Source organism: Malaclemys terrapin, chromosome 6 (genome assembly GCF_027887155.1).
Source record: "Malaclemys terrapin pileata isolate rMalTer1 chromosome 6, rMalTer1.hap1, whole genome shotgun sequence".
Classification (NCBI taxonomy): domain Eukaryota; kingdom Metazoa; phylum Chordata; order Testudines; family Emydidae; genus Malaclemys; species Malaclemys terrapin.
In genome coordinates, this window is record NC_071510.1 from 63,526,872 (window position 1) to 63,546,058 (window position 19,187).

Sequence of the window (19,187 nt, forward strand, 5' to 3'; positions counted from 1 at the left end):
CAGCCTCTGCATCAGTATGGCGTACACAAAACGTGCTGTTTCACTCTGTCCACACAGATCTACAGCATTTTAAACTTACCTGAATCAGTCAAGAAACATTGCATGTGTAAAGATTGATCAGTGAGATAAAACTATTGGTTTCTCAAATTGAATTATGTTGTTGTTCATGGAATGTGTGTGTATGTATATGGCATCCTGTATATATACAGGAGGGATGAGCAAACCTTTTGGCCCAAGGACCACCACTGAGTGGGGAAATTGCATGCAGGTCCATGAATATAGGGCTGGGATAGGGGATTGGGGTGCGGGAGGCAGTGCGGTGTGCAGGAGGGGGTGCAGTATGCAGGAAGGGGCTCAGGGCAGGCGGTTGGGATGCAGGAGGAGGCTCAGGGCAGAGGGTTGGGGTGCAGGAGGGGTGCGGGGTGCAGCAAGGGACTCAGGAAAGGGGATTGGGGTGCTGGGTGCAGGAGGGTTTGGGGTGTGGGCTCCGGCCTGGAGCCGCTTACCTGGAGCGGCTCTGGGGTGGTAGAGACGCGTAGCGGGGCTAAGGCAGGCTCCCTGCCTGCCTTGGCCCCGCACCACTCCTGGAAGTGGCCGGTACCATGTCCCTGCGGCCTCTGGGGGAGGGGTGGGCAGAGGGCTCCATGCACTGCCCTTGCCTATGGGTACCTCCCCCGAAGCTCCCATTAGCCGCAGTTCCCCGGTCCCGGCCAATGAGAGCTGCAGGGGGCAGTGCCTGCAAGCGAGGGCAGCGTATGGAGCCCTCTGCCGTCTCCTCCCCACCCCCCATGGGGCTGAAGGGATGTGGTGCCAGCCACTTGCAGGAGCGGCGCAGGGCCAGGGCAGGCAAGGAGCCTGATTTAGCCCTGCTGCGCCATGGGGTTGGCAATCCCACGGGCCGGATCCAAATCCCTGAAGGGCTGGATCTGGCCCGTGGGCCGTAGTTTGCCCACCCCTGATATACAGTGTATGATTATTTTACTTTGTTGTTGTTTGGTTTCAATGTCAGATTTGAACCTTCATCATTTTACCCTGCCACTGGTTCCTATTTTGAGATAATACTGTTCAGTAATATAACACTAAAGCCGATATATGTGCAGCAGCCAGAACCTTAGAAACGTACTGTGTTCTCGATATTTCAGTGGAGTATTGGATAAATTAAGGACCAGATAGTATAGACAAAGGGCACAGATTCTCCTCCCCTCTCTTTTTTTTTATCCACTGTGAATTAAGAGAAACATAGAGAAATCGGTTCACTTTGTAAGGTAACACCTCTCAATAGACAAGTCTTGTCTACTATTTTTCAAACAGTTATCGATGGGAACAACACTATCTAGAACAGGGGTGGGCAAACTACGGCCCACGGGCCACATCCGGCCTAGAGGACCATCCTGCCCGGCCCCCAAGCTCCTGGCCTGAGAGGCTATCCCCCGGCCCTTCCCCTACTGTCCCCCCTCCCTCACAGCCTCAGCTCGCTCACTCCGCCGCAGTGCTCTGGGCGGCAGGGCTGTGAGCTCCTGGGGCAGCGCAGCTGCAGAGCCCGGCCTGACCTGTGCTCTGTGCTGTGTGGTGGGAGCATGGCCCGGCTGTAGCGCCGCCAGCCACCGGTGCTCCAGACAGTGTGGAAAGGGGGCAGGGAGCAGGGGGGGTTGGATGGGGTGGCAGGGGGCAGTCAGGGGACAGGGAGAAGGGATGGTTGGATGGGGCAGGAGTCCTGGGGGGCCGTCAGGAATGAGAGGAGGGGTTGGATGGGGTGGCGGGGGCAATCAGGGGACAGGGAGCGGGGTGTGTGTGGATGGGGCAGGTATCCCAGAGGGGCCATCAGGGAACAGGGAGGGTTGGATGGGGCAGGAGTCATGCGGGGGGGGGGGGAGGGCCACAACCTCCTCCCCTAACTGACCCTCCATACAATTTATGAAACCCGATGCAGCCCTCAGGTCAAAAAGTTTGCCCACCCCGATCTAGAACCCATTAAGGCAGTCCATAATTATGTCTGTAATGCTGAGATATTGGTTAACGGAGTGAAGTTGCCAAATATATCCATTAAAAATAGTTTTTTCTCATTGTCAATTCCTTTTGTAATGAGCTCAATAATTTATGACCATGAAATATTTCAGTTGTGTTGGGTAGAACATAGACAAGGTGTTTCTATTAAACAATTGCATTTGAAGGGGTAGAGAGCTCCAGTAGAGTTAAGTGGAAATAGAACGTTAGTTGCCGCTGTTGATTAGCCAGAGTTCATGTGCAAGTGCAGTTTTTTGGGACTGGAATTCTCATACATGGTTTCCTTGAAAGTAAGAACTTTTTGCTTGTATGGAGCTTTACTGCACAGCAAGCTGGGGTGTATAAATCTCCAGCATGCTAGCCTGCCATACACTAAATCACTGTGTGGACTCTGTTGCTGCGTACTAAAAGTTCCCTAGTGTGGTTTGAACCATGCTATGTCAAAGCACACCACAGAGCTTTTACTATGCAGTAACAGAGTCCACATGACCAGTTAGTGTGGTGGTTAAATAATATTGGCTTCAGTCCATACAACTGCAGAAGTAGCTGTTGCAAAGATGCATAGAGATGCAGCAATTCGAACTCCCCCCTCCCCGATTTGAAATGAAGATGATGTCTGTAAACTCTGTGAATGAAGGGCAGGTACAAGCTGTGGGCCTTGTGCTTCAAGAGATGTTTGACTTTCAGCGTATAAAGATGTGGACTGTAAGGATCTGCAACCTATCTTGATGGGCTGACCTTCATAAGAAGTCCAGCCTGACCTGAGCTTGGGAGCTGCTTCCATTTACCCTATGCCAGTGATTCTTAACCTATTTACCATATACAGCTCTCTGTGTTATGTGGATCCACACAATATGTATACTACCTGTATGGCCCTGAGGATGTCACATGAGCCACAGGTTGAGAACTACTGCCCTATGCAGTCACAGGAAAGAGGGATCATCTCCTTTTGCATCCCATTCTGAGCAGCCAGTAAGAAAGCTAATGCTGCCATGTTCCAACCTCCAGCAGCCAGAGAGGGGGTTTGTGTCCTAGTTCAGAGCAATCAAGAAACAGGACAGTGTCTCTTTTGTTGCCTTCTATCTGCTATAAAGAAAAGGGCTGAGGGGGAAATACACAGCTAGGAGTATTGCTGAGGAGCTCACATTATGCTTGTGCATAGCCGCATGACTGCACCAGAGTAGCCCGACAGACAGGGTTTGCAGAAATTATGGAATGGGGTGTGTTGAACTCTGGGGGAGGGAGAAAAGTTCAGTCCCAGGGACAGCAGGTCTTTAAAGGGGGAGTCCAGAGCTAATTTCATCACTTCTGATTCATATGGTGCCTTCTAAAATTATTGCCCCTGCATTAGTATAAAAGGGCCCGGTGAAAGGTGCTTTTTAAATCAAGAGACGACAAGCCCAGGCAAGCCAAAGGAGCATTATAAAATAATTGAAATAAATTCTGAGGGTATTTTCAGTTTATTTAAAATGATTAGCTGCTTCTCAATTAATTTATGTAGCTCATGTGGCTGATTGAATTTTCAGATTTTTTTAAAATTATAAGCTATTACATTTTCAGTCAATAAAAAAACGTAAATTAGCTTTAAAAATACAGAGATGTGAAGCATAAAGAATTAAATAGAAAGGATTGGAAAATCTTGCCAGTTTCATTAAACAGGATGCCACTAGTTAGGTTGATATTAACTGTTGAGTGTCCTTTCAGTGTAATTATTTCTTTACAAAAGAAATGTTGCAGGGATGTTTTTTAAGTATTTTGAACAGTCATACTAGTCATGTAAAAACATACTATTAAAATACGTTCTTGAAATTTATTTGAATGCAAATTTTCCTGTGTCCTACTAAATAAAATATGATCTATTGGATTATAGGAGCTCTTTTCAGTAAATGTTTTCTTTTGGTGGCAAGACCCAATTTGATTTAACTGAATAAAATAACTTTAAAGGAACACTGTCAAGATAAAAATCAAGTAGGTGAAATTCACTTCGCCCTGATAAGATCTGAGTTGTCCGGCTTTATGTGGAAGAATGGGGACATCAAAATCAACTCCTTAACCCGAGATCAGAGCATGGGATTACAGGGAATCCTTCCCCCATCACTCAACCTGTGAACTGGAACAGCACACACACTTCTTGCACAGGACTTTAGGGCCACTGGATCTATGTTACTGTGAAACCAATCCAGTAGTTCCTCCCTGGACTATTCCTAATGTAACCCTTTGTGCCAGTTGGGGTGCAGTGTGCAGAAGATGCAGAACATCTGGCTCTGCATGACTCCTCTATACCAGGGTGAATTCTACCCATATTGCATTTTACCCATATTACATTTTTAAAAGTTTGTTCTTCATGTACGTCAGTTTTCTCCATTAAAGAGGAACAGTCTTAACATTTTTAGGGATATATTTGCCATTTTTCCACTTTGTTCCTCCAAAAAGCACTTGTAGTCTTAACACATTTCAAGTGAAGTTAAAAGTTGTGTCCCTGTTTTTTTCCACCCAAATATCCTTATTTCTAGTTTTCTTGTGCTGGCAAGTCTCTTTCCTTTACATGTTTTTTCCAATCAGACCTTACATTATTGAAATGGAAAGAATTTTTAAAAATTTAAATCGCTTTTCACAATCTTTGTTTTCTGTTTCCTTGTACCTTTTTATTCAACTTGAGTGGTAAACGAAAACTGGCCAGTTTCACTTTCTCGTTCTCATGACTAGCATAATGCTGTTGTGTTCATGTTTCCAGCATTCCCTTGCAATGTGCCTATGTTTTCATTGGGGAAGAAATGTTTTAATGTCTTGAAAACATCATAATCTGTATACTAGACCCATAGGCTTATAAAACATTTTCTTTATGAAAGCTTATTCTGAGCCGCCAATAGTTGATGGTATTTCTTTGAAGAAGTATTGGTTGGTTTGGTTTCTTTGAAAGGTTACTTTATATCAATGGTTCTCTCAAACTGTGGTTTGTGGAGTCTTTCACTGTGGTTCAAGGAATGGAACATTTTGAGAACTAAGCTGGAGCAGGGAGAGGGTGTAAAAAAGGAAGGTCCACAAAAGGAACTTTCTCTTACAAAGTGGTGGTCCACAGAATAAAACCATTAGATAATTCGTCCTGCGCATTTTAAAAAAAATTTCATTTAAATATCAATTTTTTACTGAAAAATGCATATTACATTTTTACTGCTTTAGTATGTCAGTAGTGATATGACTTATGTTTTAATGCATTTCATCAAGATGGAACCCCAAGTGCTGTACAACTGACTTGTAAAGCTAAACATATAGGAATGTTACACTCTTTCAATAAAATACAGCCACTTTAGGGTGCAGCACTACAGTATGTACAGTAACCACATACAATAAATTTGGAGAAAAGTTAATAATTTTATTCAATATGAAAAGACACAGTGAATATTACATAAGCAGAATATAATCACCCAAACTGGGATTTTGTTGGGATACCTGGTTTAATTCTTTTAACAAGGTATTTAAACGACCAATAATGAATTGAGGCCTCCAGTTTTACATCTATACAATAAAACTGGGTCAGAGCCTGAGCTGGTTTAAATTGTCCTATTTATATTGACTTCTATGAAGCTATGCTGATTAAATAACCTGAAGATCTGGCCCATTGCCTCAAGTAGTCTTGGGGACAGTTATGCCAACTCTTGCTACTGAGTGATGACACTTGATGGGATACTTTGATAAAGAAGGTTATATATTACATAAGCAGAGTAATACTTTACTGTTATCAATGGTCTCAGTGATTTCATTGCACATGGAACATTTGCTGTTGGCAGAGTCAGCTTCTATTTTGTTTTCAGCCAGCATCCAGTATACAGGAGGTAGTATACTATTATGTAGGAAGCTGGGTGGGGGTGTCCTGAGTTTCCTTCAGGAAGTGGGCTGGAAGATGAGTCAAGTATTAACTCCAAATGCTTTCTATATATATGTATACCAGAGAAGCGTTGTTTAGTTTCTGCCTTTCTTGTCTGAAGTGGGAATTCAAGAAAAATAGAAAGACTAACAAGTTAGAGAAAAAGTAGCTCTGATGCAGAGTGCAATGTTTCTGTTGAAATGTCTTCTATCAATAGTATAATCTCAAACTCTACAGTTTGTTGCTTTATTTTAGTCTGCTGCAAAGTGCTCTTTCAAGGGCACATTTCAGAAGTCAAAGGACTGGTAAGCTTTTAAGGATAATTAATTCTTAAGAAATGCTGCTGGGAATCTTTCTCCTTAACAAGGTGCTACATTTATTAATTGAACCTTAAAGTAAAGCAACATCAAAAAATTTTGTTTTCTTTTGGATAAAATATTTCTCTTCTGTATATAAACCAGTGTGCATATAAGATTTCTAGGAAAGAGACCTGCATGCTTGGCACAGAAGGAGGAAATCCTTTTTATGGATAGTGCATTGAAGAAATAGTTCAAGAACAGTTTATTTTTATTTTGGGATTACTTCTGCAATGCCCTTAAGATCAGTTGGTTAATGATCAATCACATAAGTGTTGGTTGTGCAAGTTTATGTTGTATACTTGTGGGGGGCTGTTTGTTTTGCTGTGAGGAAATTAAGGATTTTTGCTTCTAGGGATAATTTTAATTCCCCATCTCCTTTATTCCCTACCCCTTTTGGAATTTCTCCTCCTCTCCTTTCCTCTTCCTACAAATCTTCTAATGAGAATGCACTGGACCTATGTTCTTTTACGCAGGAAGTGATTTATACTTGTGAACTGCAATTTTGTGTAAATTCCACAGATGTGTTGAGTTCCCTTACAAAGAAAATTCACATTTATTTGTCATTACTGATTAACTTTGTCTTATATATCATCCCTGGTTTCATTATTATTTCTCACATTGTCTTTTTTAGTGTAGCATTAATGTATTGTTGCAGCTAACCTCCTTGGGTATACAGGTTTAAGGGGGCTCACTGTGTGGTCCCGGACAAGTCTCTTATGGTGTTTTTGCTTCAATTTGTCTACCTGTGTAAACAGAGTGGTGAAAATTAATTAGCTAATATTTGTACACTACTTTCATAATGGAAAGCACTCTGTAAATTCTTATTGTGATTACTATTATTACTACACATCTTATTGTAATCTTCTGCTGGAAATGGGGCGATGAGGAAAGGTTTAAATTCCAAGCATTTCCAGAATAAAGAGCACAACAAAGTTTTATACTTAGGTTGATATCCTACTTTTCTTTGCGTTTTCAGTAATCCCACTCTGGATTGATTGTGATTAGGTACATTAATAACCCTATGACTCTCATTCCTTTCCCTATCCTTCCTTTGACTAGTTGAAAGTGGCTCTTGCCGCCTATTTCCATTTCCTTGGCCAGGATGGACACTGTGGCCAGGTCTGCACTACACAGCTGTGTTAGGAAGAGGTGTGACCCCTGACAAATGGCTGTGCTGGCAAAAGGCCCTAGTGGGCTATTATCAGCAGGTGAAAAAAACTTTTGTAGTGATAATCAGGATGGCCCATTTCCAACAGTTGACAAGAAGGTGTGAGTAACAGTGCGGAAATTAGCATGAAGCAAATACTCACCAGCAACCACATACCACACAACAAAACACTAACCCAAGAAACTATCCTTGCAACAAAGCCTGTTGCAAACTCTGTCCACATATCTATTCAGGGGACACCATCATAGGACCTAATCACATCAGCCACACTATCAGAGGCTCGTTCACCTGCACATCTACCAATGTGATATATGACATCACGTGCCAGCAATGCCCCTTTGTCATGTACATTGGCCAAACCGGACAGTCTCTAAGCAAAAGAATAGATGGACACAAATCAGACGTCAAGAATTACAACATTCAAAAACCATCTGGAGAACACTTTAACCTCTCTGGTCACTCGATTACAGACCTCAAAGTCACAATAATCCAACAAAAAAACTTCAAAAACAGACTCCAACGAGAAACTGCAGAATTGGAATTAATTTGCAGACTTGACACTATTAAATTAGGCTTCAATAAAGACTGGGAGTGGATGGGTCATTACACAAAGTAAAACCCATTTCCCCATGCTAATTCCCCCCCCCCCCCCCCGCCATACTGTTACTCACACCTTCTTGTCAACTGTTGGAAATGGGCCATCTGGATTATCACTACAAAAGTTTTTTTCACCTGCTGATAATAGCCCACCTTAACTGATTACTCTCGTTATAGTTATTATGGCAACACCCATTTTTTCATGGCCTCTGTGTGTGTGTATATATATCTTCCTACTGTATTTTCCACTGCATGCATCCGATGCAGTGGGTTTTAGCCCACAAAACCTTATGCTCAAATAAATTTGTTAGTCTCTAAGGTGCCACAAGTACTCCTCGTTCTTTTTGCTGATACAGACTAACACGGCTACCACTCTGAAACATGTTCATTTAAAAATCCCTGAGATAAATTGTGGGTTTTTTCCCCCTACAGAAACACTAAATCTCAATAGTTATCAGGATGCTACTTACCCCCCCCCACACACACACCCCTGACTACGTGTCACTACCAGGTGGTAGAATTTTGATAGAACGGAGGGCCTGCTTAAGAGTTATATGAAACTAACTCCTTGGGGTTGGGGTGGAAATCTTAGTACTATTGGAATTCTGCTTACATTAACTTTAGCTGAGTTTTGGAAGTACTATAAATATCCTGGTTGTGCCTTTCACTTCCATTTGAATATAGTATCTTTATTTTACTTTTATAAAAATAGAAAGTTCTTGATTTATGTGAATTAACAGTCATATTTAAACAGAAATGTTTGGGAGAGAAACTTGTTAGGTGGACTGGCAAGTGTGCCTTGATTCTGCAGTGTGGTGTGCGCTGATGTCATGGGGCTCTACATGTGTGCAGGGGGTCTGCCTGTAAGCTCCAGAATCAGCACCTGGGCACGTGGCTGCAATATGGACATACAAGTGTGCAGTATTGCAGTAGAAAGGGTCAGGAAAAAAGCTATTAAAACACAGCATCTGTTAGTGTGGTTGAATAATTGGATGTATTTGGATCATTTGAATAATTGAATGTTAAAATTTGACCACGGCTTTTCATGTCTGGATTCCTTCTAAAGATTTGTCATTTACAAGACTTCTAAACCTATATTGTGGGTGAATTAAGTGTTTTTGTTTTTGCATGTCCTTGAAAGTGTGCGATTCTTAAAATAACATACAGCTCCTGGTAGTTGAACTGAAAATAGAATGCCCGGATAATTATATTTCATAGTTTATTGAACCACTCTACAATGAATATAAAGAGTCAGGCTCTTTAAATTTTAAGTTGTACAAGCTCTGCAGAAATTAGTGCCAATTAATAAATTGTTCCATGTGATAAAACCTGAGAGTAATATGGATAAATAGAGTTGATGTGCATTGTATGCACTCTCTCTATTTATGTTTAGCTCAGACACTCTGCTTCCTTCCCCAGACATGAAGAACTGCTTTGTGTAGCTCCAAAGCTTGTACCTTCTACCAACAGAAGTTGATCCAATAAAAGATATTACCTCACCTATCTTGTCTTTCTCTTATCCTGGGACCAACATGGCTACAACAACACTGTAAACAATCATGACTGGGACATTTATAACATATGTTGACTGTGTTAAATAACCTTGAAGCAAATGTGGAATAGCACATACTCTAACTTCCCGCTCATCTTTCAATAAGTACATGACCTCTCAAGTCATTCCTTTCAAAGTGACTGACAAATGGGCAACAGTAAACACATCAGCTGCTCTGCTATGTTTTTAAGATTCACAGCTGTCAGAAAAATTTGTCAGAACATGGAGGAGGATTTCCTTTAAAGAAGATTAGCAATGAATTAGCAAATATGTATGGATAATGTTTTATAACTTATTTGACTGCATGAAAGGAATGTATCAGGTAAAAGAGCATATCCAATAAGTGAAGCTGTCAGTTAAAGCTTGCTAATAATTTGAAAATTGTGATAAAACGTGCAATGTGACAGCATCTGGGATCTTCTCAGAAGATTTCAGTGGATGAACTGAATTCTTTAGGCTCTGCATTAATTTAGAAATCTTAGACTACGGTAATGAGACATGGGGACTTTCACCTCTAGTAGAGTGAGGACACATGAAATTGCAGTGAGAGCACCAGAATGGGAGATAGGAAATCTGATCTGACTCTGCCACAGACTTTTCGGTGCCTTACCTAACTCACATGCATGTTTTGAGACTTAATACATTAATATCTGTAAGTCTTTAAAATACATTGATAGAAGGTGCTATAGATGTCCTAAATACTCTCATCTGTTGTTACAGTGATTCAAATCCAGCCCCAGGCGGTAGTGAACAGAAGTTGTGCCTGTTTAGGGGGCATATGGATGTTGTGTTTTTTAGGTCAGGTCTTAGAGGACATTTATGAATATCACAAAACCCACCATCACAACTGGCCTTACTTTTATAAGAACAGCTAAAGGTCAAATAGGCACAAAGGTTGAATCTGTCCTTTCACTCCTTGAAATGGTACCCTCCAAATCACACTTGGGAAGCCGTTGTAGGGAAGTTTGCATTGTGGCTCCCAATGCTGTAGATGCTCAGTAAAAAGAGAAGTCCTCCATTTACCATTCTCTTTTGTTCTGTATTTATCAAACATTAAATTTAACTTCAGCATTGTGTATTTTGTTTTTGTGATTTTTCTATTTTGATTTCCCCAAACCCCCAAAATAAGGGAAGAACAACAAAAAAATCATCAAAAAGGGAATGGGAAGGGAGGGGAATGAGAGAGGGAAAAGAAGAGTGACCCTTTTGTTTCCATCTGCAAGAATTAATCTAAGATTTCTAAAAAGTCAGACCAAATCTTTTCAAATTTGTCTGGGGTCCTTCTTCTCCGAAATGTTACCCACTCTTTAGCAGGCAGGTCAGTATAGTTGCTGTGCCAGACTTTTATCCCTGGAGGCAATTTGCTCTTCCATCTAAACAATGAGTAGTTAGGCTACAAGCCCTGCATTAGAGAACCAAGCTTTCTGTGAATTGGAGAGTTTCCAAGATGATGGGATACATCCCAAAATGTAAGTTCTGGGAAGTAATTTTTAAGGAGTTATTAATTTATCATATTAATCTTCCTGCTTACTGCTAGCCAAAAGGATTATACCCTGGGACAGTTCCAAAATACATGAGCCAGTGTGGCTCTGGGAGACCAACATCTCCAGTGCAGTCTGTTTTGGCAAGGTCCATGTACTGTAATCTATGTGAGGACCAGTGCTAGGGGCCTAAAGCTGACCTGGCATTCTGGTCACGTAAGGTACTAGGTGTTCTCCCTGGAGTGGATTTAATTGGGGTGGGGGGGTGAGTTCTCAATGGCTTTATTAGGCAGGAGGCTGATGAGCTAATGAGAGGAATCATCCTGTCATCTGAGGACAGTTAAAGGAGGAGGAGGAAGTGCAAAGGGAGAAGCTGGCTGGGCCCAGGGGGCGGGATCTCAGGATGGTTAGATACTGCCCTCTCCCTTCTTGCAGAGTGCATGAAGGGGGGAGGGGAGGAGGAGTTTACTTCCAATTGTATGTTGCTGCACAGGCTGTACTAGTGAAGGGAACCCAATCAAAAACCCACTGGCTCTTATAAACTTAGAAATAGCCAATCTAGTTTGAGGTGATGGAAATGAGCCTGTTACAGGCCCACAGTGTGAACTAAATATAGTTTTCTGCAAAATCATCCTTAACTGTAGATCAATAGTAGAGTTTTTATCGTTTTGCAAGTCACTTCCCCATTGGCTAAGGTTCAAGTATATACATAAATCTTTGTTCCGGGCCTGGTACAGACAATCTAAATTAGGGAGGGTCTTTGGGGCCAGAAAGTTGTAACAAACTACAGCTGGTTGGCTGAACCTATGGAGCTCTCTGCACATCATCAGTAAGTGCAGCACTGTTTTAAAAAATAATATGGAAGAGAAAAATCTCAGAATATTGTTTCACTGAATATGATTTAGCTGTTGATCCTTTAAGCAAGTGATTTTTCCTCCTTTGTTTTTGAGACAAAAGAAGTGCGGCTTCATGCCCTCCTTAATGACGGGACTGAGAAGTTGCCTTTTAATGTTAGGTCCGTTACATTGCAGTTTTATAAGGTGAAATACTGTACCAGTGTAATGTTGCATTTTATCAAACATTTTCATGTGCTGAATTTAAACTAAAAAGACTCTCAAGTATATGTGTACTGTGTGTGTGTGTGTCAGAGCTATAGTAGAACACTGTGGAATGCAATTCTCTACATCTGATGTCATTTCTGACAAATGACACAGACACCTGGAAAAGGCCAACCTTCTTGGCAGCCAGTGCCGCAGTCTTACATGAGAGAAGATAGCTGGATCTCCTAAAATCTCTCTTGAGAAGCAGAGCCAGGCAACCCATTATCTCCACAGGAGGAAGAGCATACTGGCTGGTGTGACCTTTGATAGTGAAAAGAATAGTTAGCGTGGGGGCTCCTCTGGGATGGAACATGTTGGGGGAGCTGACTGGCTAGTGTAGTTTTTAAGCACGGAAGTCTGTATGGCCATAAAAACTTCACCACGTAAAAATCGAAGTGATAATAAAACAAATAGTGATGGACTCCAGGGGCAGCAATGGTTTATAGAGGAAAAAAAATTGCTTTTGGGTTAAAATAGTGGAAATATTTTTCCCTATGAGGCATTCAATATTTGTATAATTGTGTGTATGTTACTTTTGTAACCATAAATACATCTGTTCTTATTTGGCTCTTAATAGAAGATTAACAATTTATTTGAAATGGAGTAGCACTTTAAAATCGTGGTTTTTATGTGCATGTTGTCTCCATCCATGTGAATAGTGTTTCAAATCACATTTCACAGATTTATATTTCAAGAATGGGCAGTGCTGGATTTTCTTCATAAAAGGTCCTTTTATAACAGGACTCCTTTTTAATAATGTTACTAAAAAAGAAAACATATGCACTGTTTCTTAAAGGGCATGATCCTGAAAAAACTACCCCAAGGAATAGTGCTCACTAGTGCTCATGGTGGTTGCACTCTTCCAGAATCCATCCACATAATAGGTTCTGTCCATGTGAATTGTCAAAATGAGATGCCTCTGACAATAGATAATGAACATATTGAAAATATGAGCATGCATGCCACTGACCTCCATTGGCCTTCTTGATCTTGACTCCCCTCAGTGAGGCTTGAATATACCGCTTGGCTCCTCCTTTAAAGAGAGGAAAAAATATGTGGTCATATTTCCAAAATTCTCCCTGCTTTATGGCACCTGTCACTCACACAGTACATTGTGCAAATCAGCCTCCTTTCTTGTGAGGAATGAAATAGTTAACAATCTTCATATTTAAATTATCATGACTGAGCATTTGAGTTAACCCCTTACTGAGATGAATGGGTCAGTACACATCTCACAAAGCTGTTGTTCCAGTCTCTCTGTAGACTACTCATCTCTACATCAGTTGACCTCAAAAATGTGAATTGAGTGGTTCTCTGCAACAGTTACAGCTAGAGATGTACTTTTTAAAACAATGAAAGCTGTGATTCTGGAAAACAAGCAAGTAGCTTGAGAGTGGTGCTGGTATGGCGTATGCACTCACACCATCTGTTTCTGAGCTCTGGTGCTCACTCTCATGAGTACTCTGTTGAAATAAGTATTGTCCTCTTTGTACAATAAACTGCCTCTGGTGACTGTAGGATCAAGCCATTAAAGAGCTTTTCTAAGCCCTCCCCTGTCACCTCTAACTCTATACATTGTATTTTATGCATTTTTATAAGTTACCAGTACTTTACTTTAATTTTATTGGAAGTAGTAGTACTGGACAAACTAAAGCAAATGCCATTTCAGAGAATCAGTAAAGTCTGGTTGCAGCATCTTTTTAGTTCTGTCTGAAATGAGCATTCCACAACTCTTTTCAGCAATAAGTTAAATATAGAGATTTTGGGAATAAGAGAGAGAGGATCTGAAGACTTGAGTTAAAATACAGCTAGCTGAAGAAAGCAAAGCAGAGAACAATATTCCATTGCTGGAGAAATATAGTATGAAATGTTTTTAATACTGTGTAGGTCAGGCAGGTTCTGAATAATTTTTCTGCAACACAGGAAAAATGGACTTCTATTCAGATGGGAAACAATTGCTGATTACACACCACAGTTTGCTGCAGCTACCCAAAAAGCTATGGATCTGGGGTGGCTGGGTGGGTGTGGATGTATGACCTATTAATATCCAGGTGAGTTCGATACACATTTGCACAGTAAAATAGACCCCTAATGAGGGTTTTTTTAGATTTTTGTGCCCAGCAGAGGAACAGTAGCCTGTGGGTTGGAATTTCACTTATTGAGTGCAATTAAAATCATAACAGTAACTGCATCCTCCCCAGGTTCAGTTGGAACATTTTTTTTCCTCTATGATATAGTTTTTCTTCTCATGCATTATGCCAACCAACCTATACAAAATAAAATAAAAAAATCTAAACAATGGATTTGTACAAATGGCACCACTCAAGTATGTGCAGTACAATTTACACAGTTGAGCTGTTCTCTTCATGTAACTCCGTCTCTCAGAGCATCCCTTGGTGCAACATGAATCTATTGTAGTTTTGTGGTGAAAATTGGGCATCTGGCTTCCACTTTCTGCTCCTTCCCCAATTGAATGTGCTTGTAAGGAACCTTTCAATAAAGACAACATATTTTCTGGGGTCACTACTCTGGTAAACACTGATGGAAATGTTTAACCAAGGGTGACTTTTGCTGATATTGAGGATGCAGTGTAATAACTTGAGCATTTTATTTGGTTACTGAATATAGTATTCTCTCTTTCTAACTCTTAACCTTCTGTAGTATAAGAATTGTTGGTAACTGTCTGTGCTGTTGAGGCATGTATTTGTGTTTTGTTGAAAGCAGCAGACAAGGGTCTTTGCTGATTCACTTATTACTGTAAATGCTCAAGCTACCTTTCCTCTCCTAATTTACCACTCCTAATCCTTCTCCAATAAATGGTGGACAGGCAAAGTGGCGCTCTCAGTCAAACCAGAGTGATTCTATTAACTGAGGCTAGACTTTAGCCCAGTGTCTGTTGACAACCCATTCAGATAATTTTATTTCTTTAGTGTTTTTAATGGAATTTCTGGGTATTCTGACAGTAAGTGGATTTTTTAAAATAAAAATAGAAATCTAACAGGGCCTACAGGTGCAAGACTCCTGCCCTTATGAAAGTTCTTTTCTCTTTCAAAATGTGTATTGTAGTAGAGAGCACAATGTTTTCACTCGTTCCCTCTGCAGCATTTCCTACTTCACACATCACTATAAATAAGATTCCCCTGAAAGAAAGGAAAGGGGGAATAGTTATGAAGATGGTATTATATCAGATTCTTCAGTTAAAAAACAAAAACCAAGAGTCTGGAAAAGTCTCTCTCTCTCTCTCTCTCTCTCTCTCAATGTAAAATGGCCAATATTCGGAATTGCATGAGTACGAGAGTGGAACAAATATACCGTTACCCCTTTTGACCCAAAGGGCTAGTCTAAATTTGGGGCCATGAGGGTGTTCCAGTTGGAAGTAAAAATTGATGGAGCCTGGTGTGTGGTGGTTTTTTTGTTTTGTTTTTGATGCAGTCTTGTATATTTACAAGGCATGTACAAAGTCCTGTTTCTCTGAATGCAGAAAGAAACAAGAACAAAAGGAGCAGTGTCTTAACTTACTGCTTCTCCCTCCCCTCCCCCTGCAAACTTCCTTAGCCAACACCAGTCACAAAAGCTCTCTTTAGTTTATTCCACGGTCACGCTATGCTTGCAGGCTGCTGTCCTGCTTGGCTTTTTTTGCCTCTTTTACCCTGCCTCTCTGTTCTTGTCTGACACCTCAGTATCTGGGTTCTTTCACACTTCCACACAAACCTGCCCAAAAGTTCCTGGGCTGGATTCATGCACCCCTTTTATCTTTGGGCTTATGTTTCCACTTACGTTAAGTGTGAACTCACACTTCAGTTATCAACCTCAATGGCATTTTATCCAAACCCATAACAAGGTTTCATCCAGCTCATAATACTTTGCTGATTGCTGCATTCCATTCAGTATAAAATCATTCACCATTATATTATATATATATTATATATATATTCCTGTTTCTTCAAGAAGTGATCTCACTTTCAAATGTTGAGGTTTGCTGGCTGAAGGCTGCATTGTTACAGGTTCAAAAGATTTTAAGAATGCAGGACAAATGATTCATGAATGCCCATTGTTTAGCATTCAAGAAAATATCTTTAGCTAACTTTGATTCTGTCCTATGTTTTCTTCCCTCGCGTTCTCTCCACTGTAGATGGAGAATACTAATGTATGAGCAAATTTTGCAAAAGCTGAATTTCTAATAGGTTTCTCCGAGTAGGTTTAGGTAGATGGTATTGTGTGGTATATGGTAGTGTATCTAACCTGAGTGACTAAAAATGGTCACAGATCTTTTAGCGATGTCAGTTAAGGGCTTAATGACTGAATAAACCTGAAAAGCTTTAGATGGTTTTAAAGTTATAAAAATAGATTCCAAGCATTAGCCAGAGTTCGAGTAGCTGGATTCAGTAATGGAATAGGGGTAGAAATAGCACCATTTATGATCTAATTAACTGATGCCAGGTTGTCTCCTCCTTACCTAGAGTTCTGACATCTGCATGGGTGTGAATGAAAGTGTGTGTGTGTGTTTTGAAAATGCAGATGACTCCAAAACGTACCTTGTTTTGTCCGAAACACTGGTGCCAGTTTGCTCAGGCTACATCACTGCGCACTACATGGGACTAAGTGCCAGCAACGTCTGACTTCTAAACCCAGTTCTACCACTGAGTTCCTTTGTGCCTGTGAATAAATCACTTAATCCTCTCCATTTTGTAAAATGGAGATAAACGTCATTTCCCCTGTTTTAAAAAGGGGAAATGTAGGCAGTAATGTTAAGTGATGTAGCAAAGGCCACACATGGTGTCAGCATGCTTAGACTGAGGGCTTGTCTACCCTTGAAATGCTACAGCAACACAGCTGCACTGCTGTAGCTCTACAGTGTAGACACTACTTATGCCAGTGGGTGGGGTTCTCCCATCAGTGTAGGTCAGAGGTTCTCAAACTTCATTGCACCGCGACCCCCTTCTGACAATAAAAGTGAATACACGACCCCAGGAGGGGGGACCGAAGCCTGAGCTGGCCCAAGCCCCACTGACCCAGGTGGGGAGAGGGCAAAGCTGAAGCCCAAGGGCTTCAGCACCAGGTTGGGGGGGCCTGTAACTTGAGTCCCAACATGCAGGGCTGAAATCCTCAGGCTTCAGCCTTGGGTGGTGGTGCTTGGGCTTCAGCCCTGGGCCCCAGCAAGTCTAAGTCAGCCCTGATGACTCCATTAAAATGAGGTTGCGACCCACTTTGGGGTCCCAGCCCACAGTTTGAGAACCACTGGTTTAGGTAATCCACCTTCCTGAGAAGCAGAGGCTACGTTGACAGAATTCTTCTATCAATCTAGTTCTGTTGACACCTAGGGTTAGGTTGGCTTAACTACACGGATCAGGAGTGTGGATTTTTCACATCTTGAGCGACGTAGTTAAGCTGACTTATTTTCTGGTATAGACCAGGCCTAATAGATTGCACCTCTCATCAATAATAATTATAATATTTAGCTCTTACTTAGTGTATCCTTCAAAGATGTGTATAAAAATGTTAATCGCTCCTCTTAATACCCTAAAAGGGAAATAAGTAGTGTTACCTTACTGAGGCATTGTGGGTAATAATGTTGTGTAGTATTATACAGGGCCATGCTAAGTATTAATATATTGGAAGTGGCAAGAACAACATTCTGGTGAAGATGATCAGACTGTGTCATATTTATTACTCCGATGCCTCATGCTGCTGCCCATTCATTAAAGGATCCTTTCCCCTCTTCTATCCTCAATTTAATTTGTCTTTTAACATTAGCATCATATTCCAGCTGCCCATAGGTGGCACCTTTTTCAGTGATGCAGTGCTCTTATGTCTTTGGCTTACTCTCTTGCTAAGGGGTGCTTGTAGTGTTTGTACACATTATAAGAAAATCTTGACACAGGATTTTTTTGTAAACATAAATTGCATTGCCTGGTCAGTTTAATAGAGTTGTGATTGGCCTTCAGTTGGTCCATTTTCTGTTGAATTTTGACAGAAGTAAAACTTTCCAAGTAAGGTGTCTGTTTCACAGATGGATGCACAGTACTGTTATGTACCAGTCCGATCTTTCCACCATCCTCTGTGCCCATCATATCTTATACTACTATTGCAAGCCTCTGTTTCAGTAGTACCAAGGTCACCACCATCTTCCTTGGGGGACTTCTTAGAGTGAGAACCATTAATAGACTCTACTTAGCAACAATAGTGTTCTCAGGGGTCAGTTTTCTCTTAACTGGAAGTGTAAGTGATTTGGAAGAAGTGTTAAACTATCACTCCACTCTTTTTTGCCATACTCTATTCCTGTGTCTGTGCTGTTGAGCTGTTTTGGAGACAGTTTCACAACTATGCTGACTTTTATTAAAAGTTAGTTCTTTCTCCAATTAACTCTGTTCTCTTTGGTCTAGATCTTCCCTTGCACCTTGGCTGCTTTGTGCTGCTCTGGCAATGGAAAGAAGCCATAAAATGTGATTGGTGGATCCTCCCTTTGTAAATACAGTGTCTTCTGATGGGCATCTTACACCCAGGTAACACCCAGCTGTTGGAATGGTTCCATTAAGGCTGTGGTGTCTGCCATCATCAAAGTCTCCCAAACCACCAACTAACAATATCAAAGAGGCCCTTTTCTATTATTCTGTTAAAGCTGTCTGCTGCCATAATGCTATTGATCACTTTGACCTCTTTTCTTTCTTTGCTTTCTGGTCCTCAATGAATCTGTTATCTTTCCTCCCCCAACCCTTTCTGATGTCCCTCACAGGTCGGTCCTCTGTAACCATGCCCCCCTTCCCACTATGTATATACTCCAGAAGGTTTCATCTGGTACTGCAGTTTCAGCTACCTTGTCTATGCTAATAACACTCAAATCTATTTCTCTTCTCCTCTCTCCAGTCTCTCTAATCTCTCCAACTGTCTCTCTAATATCACCTCCTAAACATCCTAGCAGCATCTCAAACTGAAATCTGTCCAAAACTGAACTCCAAATCTTTCCTCCACAGGCCCCATTTGTGTTAGATGATATACAAACACACATAGTGACATGGTCCCTACTTCAAGGATTTTACAGTCCTAAAGGCTTGTGTGTACAA

At 41.2% G+C, this 19,187-nt stretch overlaps 1 protein-coding gene across 4 annotated transcripts in view; it reads left to right on the top strand.

Moving 5' to 3' along the window:
* MCC (MCC regulator of WNT signaling pathway) overlaps positions 1 to 19,187 on the top strand; it is a 340,541-nt gene that overhangs the window by 154,391 nt on the left and 166,963 nt on the right. The window contains exon 1 of one of the 4 annotated variants that reach the window (XM_054032916.1): positions 6,050 to 6,174. The exons of the other annotated variants lie outside the window; for them this stretch is intronic. Coding sequence (XP_053888891.1) covers positions 6,070 to 6,174 — 105 coding nt within the window. The 5' untranslated portion in view covers positions 6,050 to 6,069. Of the gene's footprint in view, positions 1 to 6,049; positions 6,175 to 19,187 lie in introns of those variants that run through there. 4 annotated transcript variants of the gene reach the window in all.